Raw genomic sequence first — 18,119 nt, 5'->3', positions numbered from 1 at the left:
AACAAGACAGAGGCAGAGGTTATGATCTAAATTCTTTGAACTAAATATTGAGATGAGAAGATTCTAGAGGCAGAGGTGAACATTGACACGGGGGGTGGGGGGGTGGAGGGGGTGATTCTCCCAGCCTACTGCTCTCTAGAGCGCAGCAGGTCGGGAGACACAAGCAGAGGCTGTTTAGTGGGCTCCCCACTGGACACCACAGCCTCCACACGTGTCAGGTCACCAGAATTCCAGAGCGGAGCTAATATGAATATGTTAATACTAAATTTTAGCGGGCTTAGGACTACGGGCTGACTAGCCTCTCTCTCCCCTCCACTCTGAAAGGAGTGGCTCATGCCAGCATGGTTACAACAACTCCCCACTAATGGGGAGCTGGCGACCCACTGGAGTGAAGGGATCCCCAGAAGGTCAGAGGTAAGAGGGGTACCCCCTGGGCACTGATAGCTTGGACAGAGTGGCAATGCCCTCCAGATATCATGCATTACTGGGGCGGTGGGCAGATGGGGCTTGGCGTATGGGAGGGATCAGTGGGGTTGGGGGCCACTCTGCATTAGAATCAGTGTCAAGGGAGGGATGGGGCTGGCCATTAGGGTATGGGAGAAATAGGGCGATCAGGACTGCCGGCTGGGCGGGGGAGAACCGGATTGGGACTGGCCTAGAGCCATCTGGAAAGCTGGCAATCGTGGGGTGATCACATGGCCAGCAATGCGGACCAGCCATTGGGAGACTGGCAGTGCGGGGCCACTGCGCATTCACCAATCTCGGCTATGACAGATTGGCACATGCACAGTGGCCCGCTCAGCACTCTGCTGCTGGCCTCTTCAGTGGGGATTGACCCTGCCTGCTGATTTTTATTGAGGTTCATGCTAAGGCATTCTGTGATGCAGAATGTGGGAGATTCATTTTGAAAATCACGCTAAAAAACACCAAAGGGATTTACTCCAGTTTTTACACAAATTCTGAACTTTTGAGTTTTTTTTGGAAGAATCCTAGCCAAGATGTTGTTCCTCCAGCTTGCTGCAGCAGGCTGAGGAGAGAAAAGTCTGAATGATAAGATGAAGAATTAAAATGACTTGTGCCAGGAAATTCAGGGTCATGTTAACAGACTGAATAGAGGTGTTTCTCAAAAGGGTCACCTCGTCTAGGCTTGATCTGCCCAAAATTAAGGAGACCACATTATGAACAGCAAACACAGTAAACTAAATCAAAAGTAATCACAATGTCACTTGGAAGGACTATTTGGGACCTTGGGTGGTGAGAAGGAGGGAATGAAGAAACAGGATTGCATCTCCTGCACAGGAGGCAACATCAATACAATCATCAAAGTGCCAGAAAAACAGATGAGGGAGTCCCCACTCTCTCTCAAGTTGGATAAAAACTTGGCAAATAGAATATAATGTAGGAGAATGTGATATTATCCACTTTAGGAAGATTAAAGAGGCTGAGTATTACTTCAAGGAGAAAGACTGCAGAAAGCTGCAGCACAGAGGGATCTGGGAATTCTCATGCATAAATCGAAAAGCTAGCTTGCAGATTCAGCAGGTAATAGAGAAGTTAAATGGAATGTTGGCCTTCATTTTAAGTGAACAAGTATAAAAATAGGGAAGTCTTGCTAAAACTATACAAAACAGTAGTTGGACCACATCTGGGATACTATGAACAGTTTTGGTCTCCTTATCTAAAGAGAGATATACTGGCATTAAATACAGTCCAGGAAAGGTTCACTAGGTTGATACTGCATGTAGAGGGATTTTCTTATCAGGAGAGGTTCAGCAGATTGGACCTGTACTCATTGGAGTTTAGAAGAATGAGAGGTGACATTACGGGGACAGCAAAGATTTTCAGGAAGCTTGACAAGATAGATGCTGAGAGGTTTATTCCCCTTGTAGAAGAGTCTAGGACCAGACGGTATAATCTCAGAATAAGAGGTCACCCATTTAAAACAGAAATGAAGAGGAATAGCTTCTCTCAGAGGCTAGTGAAGTGATGGAACTCTTTACTGCAGGCGGCTGTAGAGGGCAAGTTGTTAACTATGTTCATGGCTGAGATAGACAGATTTTTAATCAGTAAGTGAACCAAGAGTTACAGGAATAAGGCAGGAAAGTGGAGTTGAGGACTATTATATCAAATCAGTCATGAGTTCAGTGAATGACAGAGCAGACTCGGTGGATTGGCATGGCCTACTTCTGCTCCTACCTCTTATGGTCTTACAACCCATGTTAATAGGTTAGATGGTGATGTTAGATTTGTACCTGAGAAAACATAGTGCAGCAATTCAGAGGGAGAGAGGTTAGAGAGTGGGGTTAGCTGACAAATTGAGATCCCAATATTATGCCAGCAATTCTGAATGAAGAGAGGCTAAGAAGCTTGAGGGAATGGTCCAGGTGAAGTGAAAATATTGGAAACAGGTAAAGGGATCCATTAAGCAGGGGAAGACTCCTGGTCAACAAGGTGGCAATGGAAAAAGAGCTCACGTCATGTCGAACTCAAAATTCATTGAAGTGGGGATTTAAGGAGATGAAGCAAGGCCTTTTCTGAGAACAGAGTGAACAGAGTGTTCAGAGTTAGGAAAAGGTCAGAAGGTCTTGTGAAAAGTAGAAAGGGGTAAGATTCGAGAAAGAGGTATGGTCAGTGGGCAGGGATTGGGAGGAAGGATCTGGAAGGTTGTCGATATCTTTGCTTGTGATCCTTTACACCTGAAAGAAAAAATTAAAAAGTTGTTTCTTAAACCACAGAATGAAGCAAAGGATGAAATGAAACTGTGAACCAGAACAGTTTCGAGATTGAATGAGACAGTGTTGCTTAAGAGAGAGATCAAATGTGTGTATGTGGCTGTGCATCTTAGGAGTGTGAACAGTGGCTTTAGGAGTTCTACATGTCTTGGAGAAATTTGTAATCAGAACACAAAGAGTAGACTTTCAGTTGAAATCTACATGGAATAAGTTGAAACTGGAGATAGGTGCTGAAGAAGGAAACGTGCTGTCTAAGTGGATAATATGTACCTGGTAATAAAGTCTGCAGAACCGTTTCCATTCTTCTTGTAATTTCATGCCTTTTGTTCACATCTTCTTCAGTTATACCACTCTCCTGCACTATCTTGTTAATGGCTGCATCAATTGCAATTACTTGCGAGAGATTTGGAGGGGGAAGCTTTGTCAGCATTTCTTCTTCTTGCTTTTCCTAATAGCACACACTGAGTTAGTTAACCAAATATTTTAAATATCTCAAACACAATATATATTATTTTGCATTTATTTCACAATCTTATTGAGAATCCTCCTAATTATTTAATACTTGACACACTTTTTATTTTTAATAATTTAAGAGTTTTAAGCTGAAATAATTGAGTAAAATCACTGAAGCGATTTAATGCTAAAGATAGAAAAGGTAAACTGAAAACAACGCACAGAAGTTAAAAATTCTATCATAATGCAATCATATATAACAGCTATTCAACTTTTCAAAATGAGAGTTTAAAATAAATTGGCAATATTTTAGAATGGGACAAATGGTACGTTTGAATGAAGGCAACTGGATCAAAAGCAGGAAGTTTTCCAACTATTGTATATTAGAAGAGATGAAGCACTGTAAACTTTAAACATTGTGCATGTGAACACTGCTTTTCCTATGTTTAAAAGTACCGCTGTAGTTTTTTTCCTTCAGACGCAGCAACTATCTATTCCCCTTGACATCAAAAAAAGTTAAGCAATTTAAGTACCATATTTTTTTTAAAAACATAAATTGCATAAATTGATAAAGCAAGACTGAGCTTATTAGATACTAAGTATTTAAATCATTAACTGACGAATGCTCCAAACCTTGGTCTTAACACAAGTTTGCATAGGCATGGGGGACTGGGCTTTATGCACCTTCACCAGTTAGTGTAAAGGCAGGGCAGGAGATGGGAGGGGGGTGGGGGGTGGAAATGGGATAGAAACGTAAGATCCAGTGGGGTGGCCTTCCTGCTCTGTACCTGCCCACCCGTGACCTGCCTGAAATTTTCTAGGGAATGGGGGAGGTTTGGGCAGCGCATCCACCCTCGGGCCTCTGGAGGCAGTCAAGTGCCAATTAACGGCCACTTATAGGCCTCATTCCTCTGCTGCTGGTATTTTACCCATGGTGGGGTGATGCTCATGCCATATGAGAACAACAAAAGAACCTCTTTTGCAGGTTTGCAGGGCCCATCAAAGGCTTTCTTCCTTCCCCTTACTCTTCCCTCCCTCCCTTCTCACCTCCATACAAGGTCACCCCCTTAATTTAACTTTCTCCTTGACCTTTTGAAACTAGTTCCCAGTCCTTTTCATGTAGGTTCCTAACCCCAAAGTTACCTGTTCCTCAGTAGCAGCCAATGCTCCCATTGGTACTTTTGGTATTCTGGAGCTGCTGGCCATCCGATCAGCCAGCAGTTTGCTAAGGTGGGACTTCCTCCTAAAATAGTGGTGGAAATCTCTCCTTAAAGGAATTAAAGCTGCTCCTAGTGCTAAAGTGCTACAGACGATTTTCAGAATTGCTGCACCCCCCCCCCCAGAATTTTTAGCTCAGGGCAGGGACCTTGGAGCCCCATAAAATCCAAACCAAAGAGGTTTTCTGCATTTCCACTCCTTTTCCTTTCTCTCACAATGTACCTTTCCATCATGAATATGGTGCACTTAGCAGGTGTCCTCCCCATCCCCAAACCAATGTGAAATTCAAAATAAACTTTGCAAATGTTGAGCATGTGGATTATGAAGCAAAATATTTCAGTGTAATACTGAAACACACAAGGTACCTTTAATACTTAAACTTTGCTCTTAAAACTATTAAACTTGACCACTGCCAGCAACGTAGAGCCCTGCATCAAAGAACTAATTTTAAATCTAAGCAGTACTCAAAATGTAAGTAATGATACCAACAATATCAATTTGTTAAAGCAAGTCCTTTAATGAATTACAACAGCTTTTCATCATTGGATTTCATACACACTGATTTCCTGCATAGAAAAGAACTTTGTATGTTTTATTAGAAGCCATCTGTCTTCAGTTTAGATTGCATATTGCTAATGTGGGGCAAGTATGATCTAAGTCTAATATATTATTAAATATCAATGATTAAGCAACACAAATACTTTTCAAATCCTTAGAAGGAGCCACTATAATGGTAATGTAATAAGCTTTGTAGCCAGCTTATATGTTCAGGGATATAAAATATTCCTAGAAGGTGGTGATCATCTTTCACAAACATCTTGGACATTGGTGGGAAAATATAACAGTACCTTGTCTTTTTTCCTGCTTTATCCATTGTTCTATTCACCTTGTTCTTGAATTTTCTTTAATCTTAATATGTTTTACCTGGCATCAATACACATTTCATGTTCCACAGAGCCATGACATGCAATTTCATGACAAGTCACAGGAAGAGGTCATTCAGCCTGGTGTGTCTACTCTGGCTCCCTGAATAAGCAAGGCATCTGGTGCCATTCTCTTGTCTTCTACCCAATAATTCTTCTCTTCCTTATCAGATTACAATCCAATTCCGTCTTGAATCCCCAGTTGAACCTGCCTCCATCAAACTTTCAGGCACCACAGAAAGAGGTTTTGTCTCATGATTCCATTATTATTTTGTCAATAACCTTTGATCCGTGCCCACTCATTAGCAATCCTTCCACTACTGGGAACAGTTTCTTGTCATCTATTTTGTCCACACTCCTTATGATTTTGAACACTTCTAAAAAAAAATCTCTTAACCTTTTCTTCTCCAAAGAGAACAGTCCTAACTTCTCAAATCTATCTACGTATCTGAAGTTGTTCATCCTTGTAACCATTCTTGTGAATCTCATCTGCACTACCTCAAATACCTTCACATTTTCCCTAAAGTGCGCTGCCTGGAACAGGATGCAATACTCCAATTGAAGCAAAAACAGTGTTTCATACAAGGTTAACATAACCTCCTTGCTCTTTTACTCCATGCCCAATTAATAAAGTCCAAGTAAAAACTCTCTGGACTCTTAATGACTTTGTAACAACTATTAAAAATTACACTGCAATAATTAATTCTGTAATAACATATATTGCAAATATGGTGTTTTTTTCAAAAATATGCTATGAAGGTGAGCTAGAACATAAACATTGGAACATAAGATGTAGAAGCAGAGGGCATTTGGGCCCTTGAGCCTACTTCAAAATTTAAGATGATCATGACTGATCTGATTTGTGGTCATAACTCTATTTTCCTGTGCCTCTCATAACCCTTGAATCGTGCAACATAATTCATGGAAGTAGTACTGTAACTCACTCCCAGTTTCATTTTGGAAACAACAGATTTCAAAGTAGAGAACTGGGAGAAAATATTTTTTAAAACTTTACTACAAACTTACCTTTACACACTTTTTGTGTCGCCTCTCCTTAATGTGCTTATAGGCAGAATGCACAGTTTGAATGAGCACATCACAAAGCTTACAGGTGTACTTTGCAGCAGGGCAGCTTCGGGCACGCTGAAAAAAATTGTAGCACAAATTAAAAATAGAGTCACTTTAACAGTATGAAAGCATGTTAATCTGGGCAGCACAGTGGCTAGCACTGCTGCTTCACAGCTCCAGGGACATGGGTTCGATTCCCGGCTCGGGTCATTGTCTGTGTGGTGTTTGCATATTCTCGTGTCTGCGTGGGTTTCCTCCGGGTGCTCCGGTTTCCTCCCACAGTCCAAAAATGTGCGGATTAGGTTGATTGGCCATGCTAAAAAAATTGCCCCTTAAAGTCGTGAGATGCGTAGGTCAGAGAGATTAGCGGTTAAGTATGCAGGGATATGGGGGTAGGGCCTGTATGGGATTGTGGTCGGTGCAGACTCGATGGGTCGAATGGCCTCCTTCTGCACTGTAGAGTTTCTGTGATTTCTATGTTATATCGAAGTTAAATGTGAAAACCTATGTAGCCAGACTGCTTAATATTAATGCAGATTTCAACATAATTCTGTGCCATAAATTTTGCTCTACAATTTGTTGTGCTAATATCCCAACATTTTAATATCTTAAAAGAGTGGCTAAGGGTGATTCTGATAGAACTAAAAACATTTAGGGAGTAAAGATTTAATTTGGTATACATTAGGTAAACATGTTCCTGAACTGCATTACTTACAATGAAATGCGCCCAACAAAGGCTACTACAAATAGAAAGAAACCATATTCATAAAGTAAACTATGAGTCAGTAACAATGATTAACAAATTTGGTGTACTCCAACAATTTGTTGGGCCTGGAAAGAAAATTACCCAGAGTTAGTGGCGGCATCAATTGCCCATTCCAAAAACCCATGTACATAGAGATCTGAAAAACTGGTTCCAGATAAAAAGCCTTAAATGAACCATTTTGAAAAGAATGGGGAGCTAATCACAGTGTCTCTTAGTTAATTGTAGCATCACAGATATGGATGGTATCTGCCAAATTTCTAAAAACTACTTCAGGAAAATACAGGTAGCCAAATTTTAAAATACACAATACTTGAGTTAATGACCATCATTCTCTATTCCATTACAACTGAGAGTAATGTGACTGTGGTGTGTAGTATCTACAGGATGCAGGAAATCACAAACATATACTTAAGAACACTTATCAATTTTGAAACCTCTATCACTTGGAAGGACAAAGGCAGGAGTTGTATCAGAGCATCCTGGGAATTTGGCTCCAAGTTAGACATCATCCTGAAATGCTTTTATATCACCATTCTTTTATTGTCAATCTCTCAAAATCACCAATCCTGTCTATTTGTTCCACATATTTTCCATTCACTCACTGATATTATATCTCTGCAGGTTAGTTTTGAATTTACCCTGTTGATGTCCTCTGCTTCAACTTGTGCTCTACACAAGGTAAAACAGCTTGGCATGGTCAGCATTATTTAGTCCCTTTAGATAGTCAAGATTTGTGGAGGTTTCTCCGCCAGTTAACTGTTTAATTGTCTACCCAATCAAGCCAGTCCTGGTGATTGCCACTCAAGTGCCCACCCAGAGGACATTCTATACCCCTGTAACCCTCAGTGCTTCCTCCAAGTGCTGTTCAACATCAAGGAGTTCTGATTCACCAGCTGGGGGGAGGTAATAGGTGTAACCAGCGGGGTTTTCTTGTCCATGTCTGACTTGATGCCATGAGACTCCATGGGGTCCAGAATCAATCTTGAGAACTCCCAAAGCAGTTCACTCCCAACTGTATCTGTCGCTATCTCTGGTGGATCATTCCAATTGTAAGAAGTAATAATAGGAAACAAAGCAATGGCAGGGGAACTGAAGTTACTTTGCATTAGTCTTCACGGTGGAAGACACCAGTGAGATGCCAGAGCTCCAGGAGAGTCAGGGGGCATAGGTGAGTGTAGTGGCCATCACTAAGGAGAAGGTTCTGGAGAAACTGAAAGGTCTGATGGTGGATAAATCACCTGGACTGGATGGACTACATCCCAGGGTTCTAAAAGAGAACGCTGAGGAAATTGTGGAGGCATTGGTGGTGATCTTTCAGGAATCACTGGAGGCAGGGAGGGTACCAGAGAACTGGGAAGTAGCCAATGTAACACTGCTATTTAAGAAGGGAAGGAGGCAGCTGACAGGAAATTATAGGCCGGTTAGCCTGACTTCAGTCACTGGCAAGATTTTAAAGTCCATTATTAAAGATGAAATCGCACAGTACTTGGAAGTGCATGATGAAGTAGGACTGATTCAGCATAGCTTTGTCAAGAGAAGGTCATGTCTGACAAATCTGTTACCGAGTTCTTTGAGGAGGTAACAAGGAAGTTAGATAAAGGAGAGCCAGTGGACTTGATTTATTTAGATTTCCAGAAGGCCTTTGACAAAGTGTCGCATAGGAAACTGTTGAATTAGTTAAGTGCCTGTGGTATTAAGGGGAAGATCCTGGCACAGATAGAAGATTGGTCAATTGGCAGATGGCTGAGAGTGGGATAAAGGGGTCTTTCTCGTGGTGGCAACTGGTGACTAGTGTGTGCCTCAGGGGTCAGTGATGGGACCACAACTTTTCACACTGTACATTAACAGTTTGGATAAAAGAACTGAAGGTACTGTTGCTAAGTTTGTAGATGATACAAAGATATATAGAGGGACAGGTAGTACTGAGGAAGCAGGGAGGCTGCAAAGGACTTGTACAGGTTAGGAGAGTGGGCAAAGAAGTGGCAGATGGGATATAATGTGGAAAAGAGGTTATGCACTTTGGAAGAAGGAATGGAGGCACAGACTATTTTCTAAATGGGAAAATGCTTAGGAAATTAGAAACAAAGGGACTTGAAGTCATTGTTCAAGATTCTCTGAAGGTTAAAGTGCAGGCTCAGTCTGCAGTTAGGAAGGCAAACGCAATGTTAGCATTCATGTTGTAAGGGCTACAATACAAGAGCAGGGATGTACTTCTGAGGCTGTATAAGGCTCTGGTCAGACCCATTTGCAGTATTGTGAGCAGTTTTGGGCCCCATATCCAAGGAAAGATGCGCAAGCTTTGGAAAAGGTCCGGAGGAGATTCACAATGAAGAGCTTGTCATATCAGCAATGGTTGGGCTGTACTCGTTGGGAGTTTAAAAGAACAAGGGGGGATTTTATTGAAACTTACAGGATACTGTGAGGCCTGGATAGAGTGGACGTGGAGAGGATGTTTCCACGAGTAGGAAGAACGAGAATCAGAGGGCACAACCTCAGGCTAAAGGGACGATTCTTTAAAACAGAGATGAGGAGGAATTTCTTCAGCCAGAGAGTGGAGAATCTGTGGAACTCTTTGCTGCAGAAGGCTATGGAAGCCAGGTCATTGAGTGTCTTTAAAAAAGAGATAGATAGGTTCTTAATTAATAAGGATATCAGAGGTTATGGGGAAAAGGCAGGAGAATGGGGATGATTAAAAAAAGCCATGATTGAATGGTGGAACAGACTCAATGGGCCGAATGGCCTAATTCTGCTCCTATGTCTTATGTCTAATTGATGGGACAGGGCATACCCAGATATTGTCTCGAACATTTCTGTAAGGTATTATTCTGTCAGGTTGCTGCTTGACTAGTTTATTTAACAGCTCTCCTAACCTTGGCAAATGCCCTCAGATACACAATTAGGATTCCCAGTTTCTTTCATTTTCCAAACACAAATGGGAAGGTGTCATTTTTGTGCCGGCTTCAAACCTCTCCACATCTGAAAACTTCCTCATTGGAGATATTAAGGACAAAATTCACTAGGCAAACGGCTGCAAACAGCATTGGATGTAAATGCAATGCAGAATTAATGCATGCCTGGTCCTTCCAATGCAGCAACATTCAAACTTGCAATGCCTGCTAATTTATAGTTGCTGTCAAGTCGCTGCATGCCTTAGCAGTAGGCTCACTTGTATGAGGTTAACACCATTTATAACGAGCCTGCATTACTTAAAGCTAACCTGCACCTTCTAAAAAGAGCCAGAGCTGTGCCAGGTTGTTTTACAAGGCTGCCTGCAGTCTCCCCCAATGAAAGTCTTCCATCAGGTATTTTACAATCCTTGGTAGGGGTATTACACCAGGCAAAGGCACATACAAAACAGATATAAGAGAACTGCAGAAGGGTGATTATTTAGTTTACGTATGGGATACTGGATAGTTTGTTTGATAAAGTTGGTTTGGAATGTTAGCTTTCTGGTGGTTTTTATTTCAGCATGTGTACATGAGATGCCCTAATGGTCCTTAATAGGTGGTTACTAAGGCGTAGACTGTTGCTTTTGTCCTGTTCATGTTTGTAACAAATAAAAATATGTGCATGTCTAACAGAAAAATGCCACAGATTTCCAACCTCCTTGAAACAATACAAAATTCTTTGAGGAAATGAGAAGGATACACATTACTGAGAAACTAAATTCCCTGCAAATTCAGAGTCTAAACATTTTAAGCATGCGCTAAAATTTATCCTATCAACGCAACAAAACCAGTTTACCAGTTTATTTAAAAAACTACTTTACTTTTTTGAGTCTGAAGATAAATTCTTGACGCAGGCTTTCTTCAGCTTGATATAATCCAATGCGTTGTTCTATTGATAATTTGGACTCATCAATAACAGGTGCATTGAAGTCTTGCATTTGTTCATTTCTTTTCATTTTCTTGGACTTCTTTTGACCTTCAAAAGAAATTAACCTCAAATTGCAAACACCACACACAGATCATAATATAGTTGCAGAAAAGATTCCGTCATTCAGCCATTTGAAAAGGTAAACAAAATCTTTCATTGTGTCATAGTCACAATGGCATAGGAGGCCATTTGGCCCATCAAATTCACTCTGGCTCTTGTCGAGCAATTCAGCCAACCCTGTTCCCCTACTCTATTCCTGTAACGCTTTGAGTTTATTTCCCGCAAGAGCTCCACCCAATTCCCTTTCAAATTCATTGATCCACCACCCACAGTGAGTTCCTGGTCTTGACCTCTCACTGTATAAAGAAGTTCTTCCTCACATCCCCTTGTATTGCATATCCAAAACCTTAAAACTCTGTTCACTTGTCTTTATATCACCAATTAAGTAAGCAAAACAGCTTTTCATCATCCACTTTATCTAGATCTGTTATAATTTGGTATTCTCTCAATAACACTCCCTCCATCACCTGTGCTCCAAGAACACTCCCAGCTTCTCCAATTTAGCTAAAATCCCTCATCCCTAGAGTCATTCTGGCAAATCTTCTCTACACTCGCTCAAGGATCCTCACATTCTCCAATCCTTTGGCACCTCCCCAATATCTAGGAAAGATTGGAAGATTAGGGCAAGTGCTGCTGCTATCCCACTTCCCTTAGAAACCACGGATGCAAGACATGTGGACCAGTTGATTTATCTACCCTTACAATCTTTCAAATACATCATGCCCATCAATTTTCACTCCATTTGGGACACCCACCACCTCTCTGTTGGCATCATCTTCCTTAGTTAATGCCTTCTGGAAGTCCAGATAAACTAAATTCATTAAAAAAAACTCCTGCGACTACATAGTTACCCATCAGCTGGTTAGACATGATTTACCATAAAAATCCATGTTGCATTTTTTTTATTTTTTCTCTCTCTTGCCTTTCTCAAATATAGCAGCTATATTTACACTTAAGGAATAGAATCAAGGGAGGCTCCCTTAGACTGGAAGTTAGCTCATGTAGTTCCTAATTTCCAAAAAAAAGGGGACAAATCTGAACTAAGGAATTGGAGGCCTAACAGCTGACATCCATTATGCCTAACAATTTGGATAACTGTTGAAGATGCCACTAAGGTAAAGAATGAGGAAAATCCACTGACAAAAAGTAGTCCATGTCTAACTTGGCTTTCCAAATGCCTCTGGCGAGGAACCTCATTTGATTACATCACAAGATAGAATCCTGTGGTTAGTAGAAGAAATTTGAAATATTGCATTAGGAATTAGATTTTATCCTACAGTCAAAAGGTTGTCAATAACAATGCAGTTCAGCTTGGAAACATGTCATTAGCAGTGCCCTTCAGGGATTACTTTTCACATTACTTATTACTGATCTGGACAGCAGTATCAAGAGGATGAAGTAAATTTTCACATGACGCCAAAGTCAATGCAAGGAAGTAGATGACTATCATCAAATCCAAAAAAGTTTCAGCCAGCTGGTAGTGGGCATCACATTGGTAAATGGCACTTAATTTAGAAAGAAGTAATGTTATGCATGTTGTAGGGCCAACCCAGATGATGTGTATCATTTGCAAGGAATAATACTGAAAGGTTGAAGGAGAAAATTATCAATGTACGGTTGTGTGTCGATCGCTAAAGCTTCAGAAACAATTACGGGAACTGTAGCTAAAGCTAATAAGACAATGAAGTAGGGAAATGGTTAATGCATTTTGTACCTTGAAAAAGGGAAAGGGTTAATGGATTTTGTACCTAGAATATGTCACAAACATAACCTTTCATCATGACTGATCGTCTCAAGCTTATACTACTCCTGGCAGTAATATAAGTTATTTGTTCATGTCTTACATGCTTTAACTCTCATTTTTATAAAGATAGATAGCTAAATGTGGACATTATTTTGTAGTCTTTGCAAATCTTACCTATTTGTGTTAGTTGGACATCATTACACAGATGGTAGTTTATGATACCGACTTTTGACAGCTGCTGATGGCAGATCGTGATACCAGCTTTTAACAGGAAGAGTCCTGCTGGGACAGCCGCGATCGCACAAGTAACTTCAAAGACAAGGATGCCGGTACTGCTGCAAAAGGGTTTTGAATCGTGACTGAATTGAAGACTGTGTCGTGACTGCAGGACTGTAATTCCTGGTTAAATCTGGGGTTGAATCACAACCAAGGAAGGAAGATCTGGAGCTCTGGCTGGAATTGGAACTTTGAATTGTGATCACTGCTGGAGCTCATAATGTATAAATGCCCACTTGTGTTTGTATTCTATGAGAAGTCTGGTAGTCCCTGTTTGGAACCAGTTCTCCCAAAGCTCTGGAATAAACACCAAAGCTTTGAAATAAAAACCCACATTTTGACTCGCTAACAGTCTCAGAGGTATTATTTTACCTACAACAATAATGAGTTGTATTAATAGAATCATTCCGTATAAATCAGAGACAGGATTTTGACCCTGTGGAGGTCACTGATCAGCTAGTATTTAGAATACTGTGGCAAAAGTTTGATATTCTGAAATGGTGGGTGATATAGTGGCCTTAGAGAAGGTCCAGAGAACAACAAAATTGATACCAAGCTTAAAGAACCTCAGCTACTCAAAGGCTTAGATGGAGTGGATTTCTTGGAATGTGTACAGGAGAACTTTTTAGGCCAATACATAGCGGGTCCAACAAGAGAAGGAATAGTGTTGAAGCCAATTCTGGGAAATTAAATTGGATAGGTGGTTGAGGTGGTGGAGCATTTTAGTGATAGCGATCACAATGTGGTACAATTTAAGCTTGTTATGGATAAAGAAATAGAGAAGTTGCCAAAAAAAACATTTTGGACTCGGGGCAGATTTTAGTGAAATAAGGCACAATCTGGCCAAAGTGCACTGGGAATAGCAACTAGTGGGGAAATCTTGAGAAGAGCAGTGAGGGGCATTCAAAATGGAAATAAGGAAGGTACAAGCCCACTAGCTGTGGCCTCACCAAAGAACTCCAACATGACTTCTCTTCTTTTAGTAAGCTACCCTTGATTGATAAAGGCATCTCATGTCTTTTTTAGCACCCTACTAACATGCCTTTCCACCTTTAGAGATCTATGGATAAACATGCCAAGGTCCCTTTGTTTTATGGAACTTCTTGGTGTCATGCTATTCATTGAATACTTGTCAGCCTATTCCTTCCAAAGTCTATCACCTCACACTCCAAGTTTTAAATTCCATCTGCTACTTAGCTGCCCATTTGACCATCCCACCTACATCTTCTTATAGCCCAAAACACTCAGCCTCACTGTTAACCATCTGACCAACCTTTGTGCCATTTTTGGCGTCATGTGAAAATTTACTTCATCCTCTTGATACTGCTGTCCAGATCAGTAATAAGTAATGTGAAAAGTAATCACTGAAGGGCACTGCTAATGACATGTTTCCAAGCTGAACTGCATTGTTATTGACAACCTTTTGACTATAGGATAAAATCTAATTCCTAATATTTCAAATTTCTTCTAACCACAGGATTCTATCTTGTGATGTAATCAAATGAGATTCCTCATCAGAGGCATTTGGAAAGCCAAGTTAGGCATGGACTACTTTTTGTCACTGGATTTTCCTCATTCTTTACCTTAGTGGCATCTTCAACAGCTATCCAAATTGTTATGCATAATGAATGTCAGCTGTTAGGCCTCCAATTCCTTAGCATTCCTTCTAGGGTGATAAGAAGGAGCAACAAATCTAGAGAACTATGGATTGACAGAAATATTCAGGATACAATTTGGAAGAAAAGAAAGGCTTTTAGAGGTACAAAGGGAACAAATCTGTGGCAGCGTTAGTGAAGTACAGAAAGTTCAGGGTGGAACTTCGAAAAACAATTAGGAAAGGAGGTATGAGAAAGGTCTGACAAGTAAAATCTGCGGGTGGAGGCAGAAGGCATCAGTCAAGTACTGAATAAATACTTCACATCTATCTTCACCCAAAATGAAGATAAGGAATTCAGGAAGCGAGACTACAAGGTTCTTGAGCAAATTGACATAGGAAAGTAGAATGTATTGGAGGTGTTGGCAGTCTTAAAAGAGGACAAATCTTCAAATCCAGATGAATTGTGTCCCAAACTGCTTTGGCAGGCAAGGGAGGCGACTACAGGGGCTTGGACCCAAATTTTAAATTCCTCTCTGGCCATGGGGACTAGTGGCGTTTGCTACAAATGAACCTGTTGGACTTTAACCTGATATTGAGAGACTTCTTACTGTCTTTATCCCAGTCCAACGCTGGCATTTCCACATCATGGGGCAGGTGCCAGACAACTGGAGAACAGCTAATGTGGTTCTGCAATTTAAGAAAGGTTGTAGAGATAAGCCATGGAACGACAGACCAGTGAGTCTCGTATCAGTAGAAGGCAAATTATTGGAGAAAATTCTCAAGGAGAGCATCTATCTCCACATGGAGAGGCAAGGCTTGATCAGGAAGTCAGCATGGCTTTGTCAGAGCAAGGTCATACCTAACAAATTTTATTGAATTTTTTGACAAGGTGACCAGGTGTGTACATGACAGTAGTGGAGTTGATGTAGTTTATATGGATTTCAGCAAAGCCTTTGATAAGGAGCCACATGGGAGACTTATAAAGGAGGTAAATGCACATGGGGTAATTTGATAAAGTGGATTCAAAATTGGTTCAGTTGAAGGAAATAGAAGGCTGTTTTAGTGACTTGAAGCCAGTATCCAGTGACATAGCCAATTATTCATCATTTATATAGACAAGATATGTGGGGGTTAGGATTAATAAGTTTGCAAATGGCACAAAGATTGGTCGGATAGTTAACAGTGAGGCTGAGTGTTTTGGGCTATAAGAAGATATAGATAAGATGGTCAGCTAAGTATCAGATGGAATTTAAAACTTGGAGTGTGAGGTGATAGACTTTGGTAGGAATAGGTTGACAAGTATTCAATGAATAGCATGATACCAAGAAGTTCCACAAAACAAAGGGACCTTGGCATGTTTATCCATAGATCTCTGAAGGTGGAAAGGCATGTTAGTAGGGTGCTAAAAAAAGACATGAGATGCTTGTCTTTATCAGTCGAGGCTAGCTTACTAAAAGAAGAGAAGTCAAGTTAGAGTTCTTTGGTGAGGCCACAGCTAGTATCTGCAGTTCTGGTTGCCACATGATCGGAAGGGTGTGATTGCACTGGAGGAGTTGCAGAGGAGATTCACCACAATGCTGCCGGGCATAAAACATTTAAGTTATGAAGAGAGATTGGGTAGGCTTGGGTTGCTTTCTTCGAAGTAGAGAAGACTGAGGGGAAAACCTGATCGAGGTGTATAAGATTGTAAAGGCATAGACAGATTGGATGAGGAACAGCTGTTCGCTTAGTTAAGAGTCAGTCACAAAGGGATATTGGTCCAAAGTGAGGGACAGGAGATTTAGGATGGATGTGAGGAAAAAACTTTTTACCCAGAAAGTGGTGGCGTTCTGGAATGTGTTGCCTGAGAGGGTGGTAGAGGCAGGTTGCCTTATATTCTTTAAAAAGTATCTGGATGAGCACTTGGCATATCTTATCATTCAAGGGTATGGGTCAAGTGCTGATAAATGGGATGAGGTCAGGTGTTTCTTACGTGTCGGTGCCGAAGCGCCTCTTCTGCACTGTATGATTCTACGATTCAAGGATCTTGATCCATTTATTTTAGAAACACATAGACAAACAAGTGATCTGTTAGAGACCTATAAAATAGTTAAAGATCTGGGTAATCTTCCTATTGATAGATTATTTCCATTTAACAGATTGGGAAAAGAGTTAAAACAATATAAGAGTTGAAATAAGACTGGACATAAGATGTCCCTTCTTTTCCAAAAGTACAGCGAACCACTGAATGGTGTTATTGACTGACTGGGAAGGTGCTGAGTTTCTGCCTGCCTTAAAAAGGGAACAGGACCGGTTCTTGACTGGCTAGAGATTGCATTATGTAGAAAATAAATGTCTTTATAGGTTGACCCTTGGTCTAATTGATTTCCTGAACTGGTGAATTATCTAGGGGATAGGGGGAGGAATTTTATACAGTACTTTTGTCCTTAAAGTTTATTTATTGATGTCACAAGTAGGCTTACACTGACATTGCAATTAAGTTACAATGAATATCCACATTCCACTGCCTGTTCGGGTACGCTGTGGGAGAATTTAGCATGGTCAATGCACCTAAGACATAGCTTTAGAGTTTGTTGAGGGATCAGCGGATAGTTATATTATCCTGCAGTTCATCATTAATCCTGAACTACGCCCCTTGTGATTATAATCCTGATTTTATGAAATTGTCTTTCATCCTGACAAGCATGTATGATATACGAGCACTGAGGCATGTAGAAATTAGAAGCAGAAGTAGGCCATTTGGCCCTTCGAGCCTGCTCTGCCATTCATTTTGATCATGGCTGATCATCAAATTCAATACCCTGATTCTGCCCCTACCCCATATCCCTTGATCCCTTTAGCCCCAAGAACTATACCTAATTTCTTCTTGAAATCAGACAACGTTTTGGCCTCGACTACATTCTGTAGTAGTGAATTCCACACATTCATCACCCTCTGGGTGAAGAAATTTCTCCTCACCTCAGTTTTAAAATTATCCTCAATCTATGACCCTTCGTTCTGGACTCCCCCACCACTGGGAACTTTCTTTATGAATCTGCCCTATCTGACCCTGTTGGAATTTTATAAGATTCTATGAGATCTTCTCTCACTCTTCTAAACTCCAGTGAATATAATCCTAACTGACTTAGTCTCTCCTCATACAAGAGTCCTGCCATCCCAGGAATCAGCCTTTACTGTGCTCCCTCTATAGCAGGATAAGGATATCAAAACTGCATGCAATACTCCAGATGTGGCCTCATCAACATCCTATACAATTTCAACAAACCATCTCTATCCTCAAATCCTCTCGCTATACTGGCCAATATACCATTTGCCTTCTTTACTGCCTGCTGTACCTATTCTCTTACTTTCAGCGTCTCATACATGAGGACTCTGAGATCTCGTTGAGTATCCGCCTCTCAATTTA

The 18,119-nt window shown here is 40.8% G+C and overlaps 1 protein-coding gene across 3 annotated transcripts in view; it reads right to left on the bottom strand.

Moving 5' to 3' along the window:
- Positions 1–18,119, bottom strand: part of LOC145343046 (terminal uridylyltransferase 7-like) — an 87,710-nt gene that overhangs the window by 53,219 nt on the left and 16,372 nt on the right. For all 3 annotated transcript variants that reach the window (XM_080188823.1, XM_080188821.1, XM_080188822.1), the window contains exons 3-5: positions 10,930–11,084; positions 6,353–6,469; positions 3,003–3,180 (exon numbers count right to left, since the gene is read on the bottom strand). In XM_080188823.1, coding sequence (XP_080044949.1) covers positions 3,003–3,180; positions 6,353–6,469; positions 10,930–11,084 — 450 coding nt within the window. The remainder of the gene's footprint in view (positions 1–3,002; positions 3,181–6,352; positions 6,470–10,929; positions 11,085–18,119) is intronic.

Source organism: Carcharhinus amblyrhynchos, chromosome 5 (genome assembly GCF_965287045.1).
Source record: "Carcharhinus amblyrhynchos chromosome 5, sCarAmb.v2.hapA, whole genome shotgun sequence".
Taxonomy (NCBI): domain Eukaryota; kingdom Metazoa; phylum Chordata; class Chondrichthyes; order Carcharhiniformes; family Carcharhinidae; genus Carcharhinus; species Carcharhinus amblyrhynchos.
The sequence above is the reverse complement of the archived record's forward strand: the minus strand, read 5'-3'. Positions and strand labels throughout refer to the sequence as shown.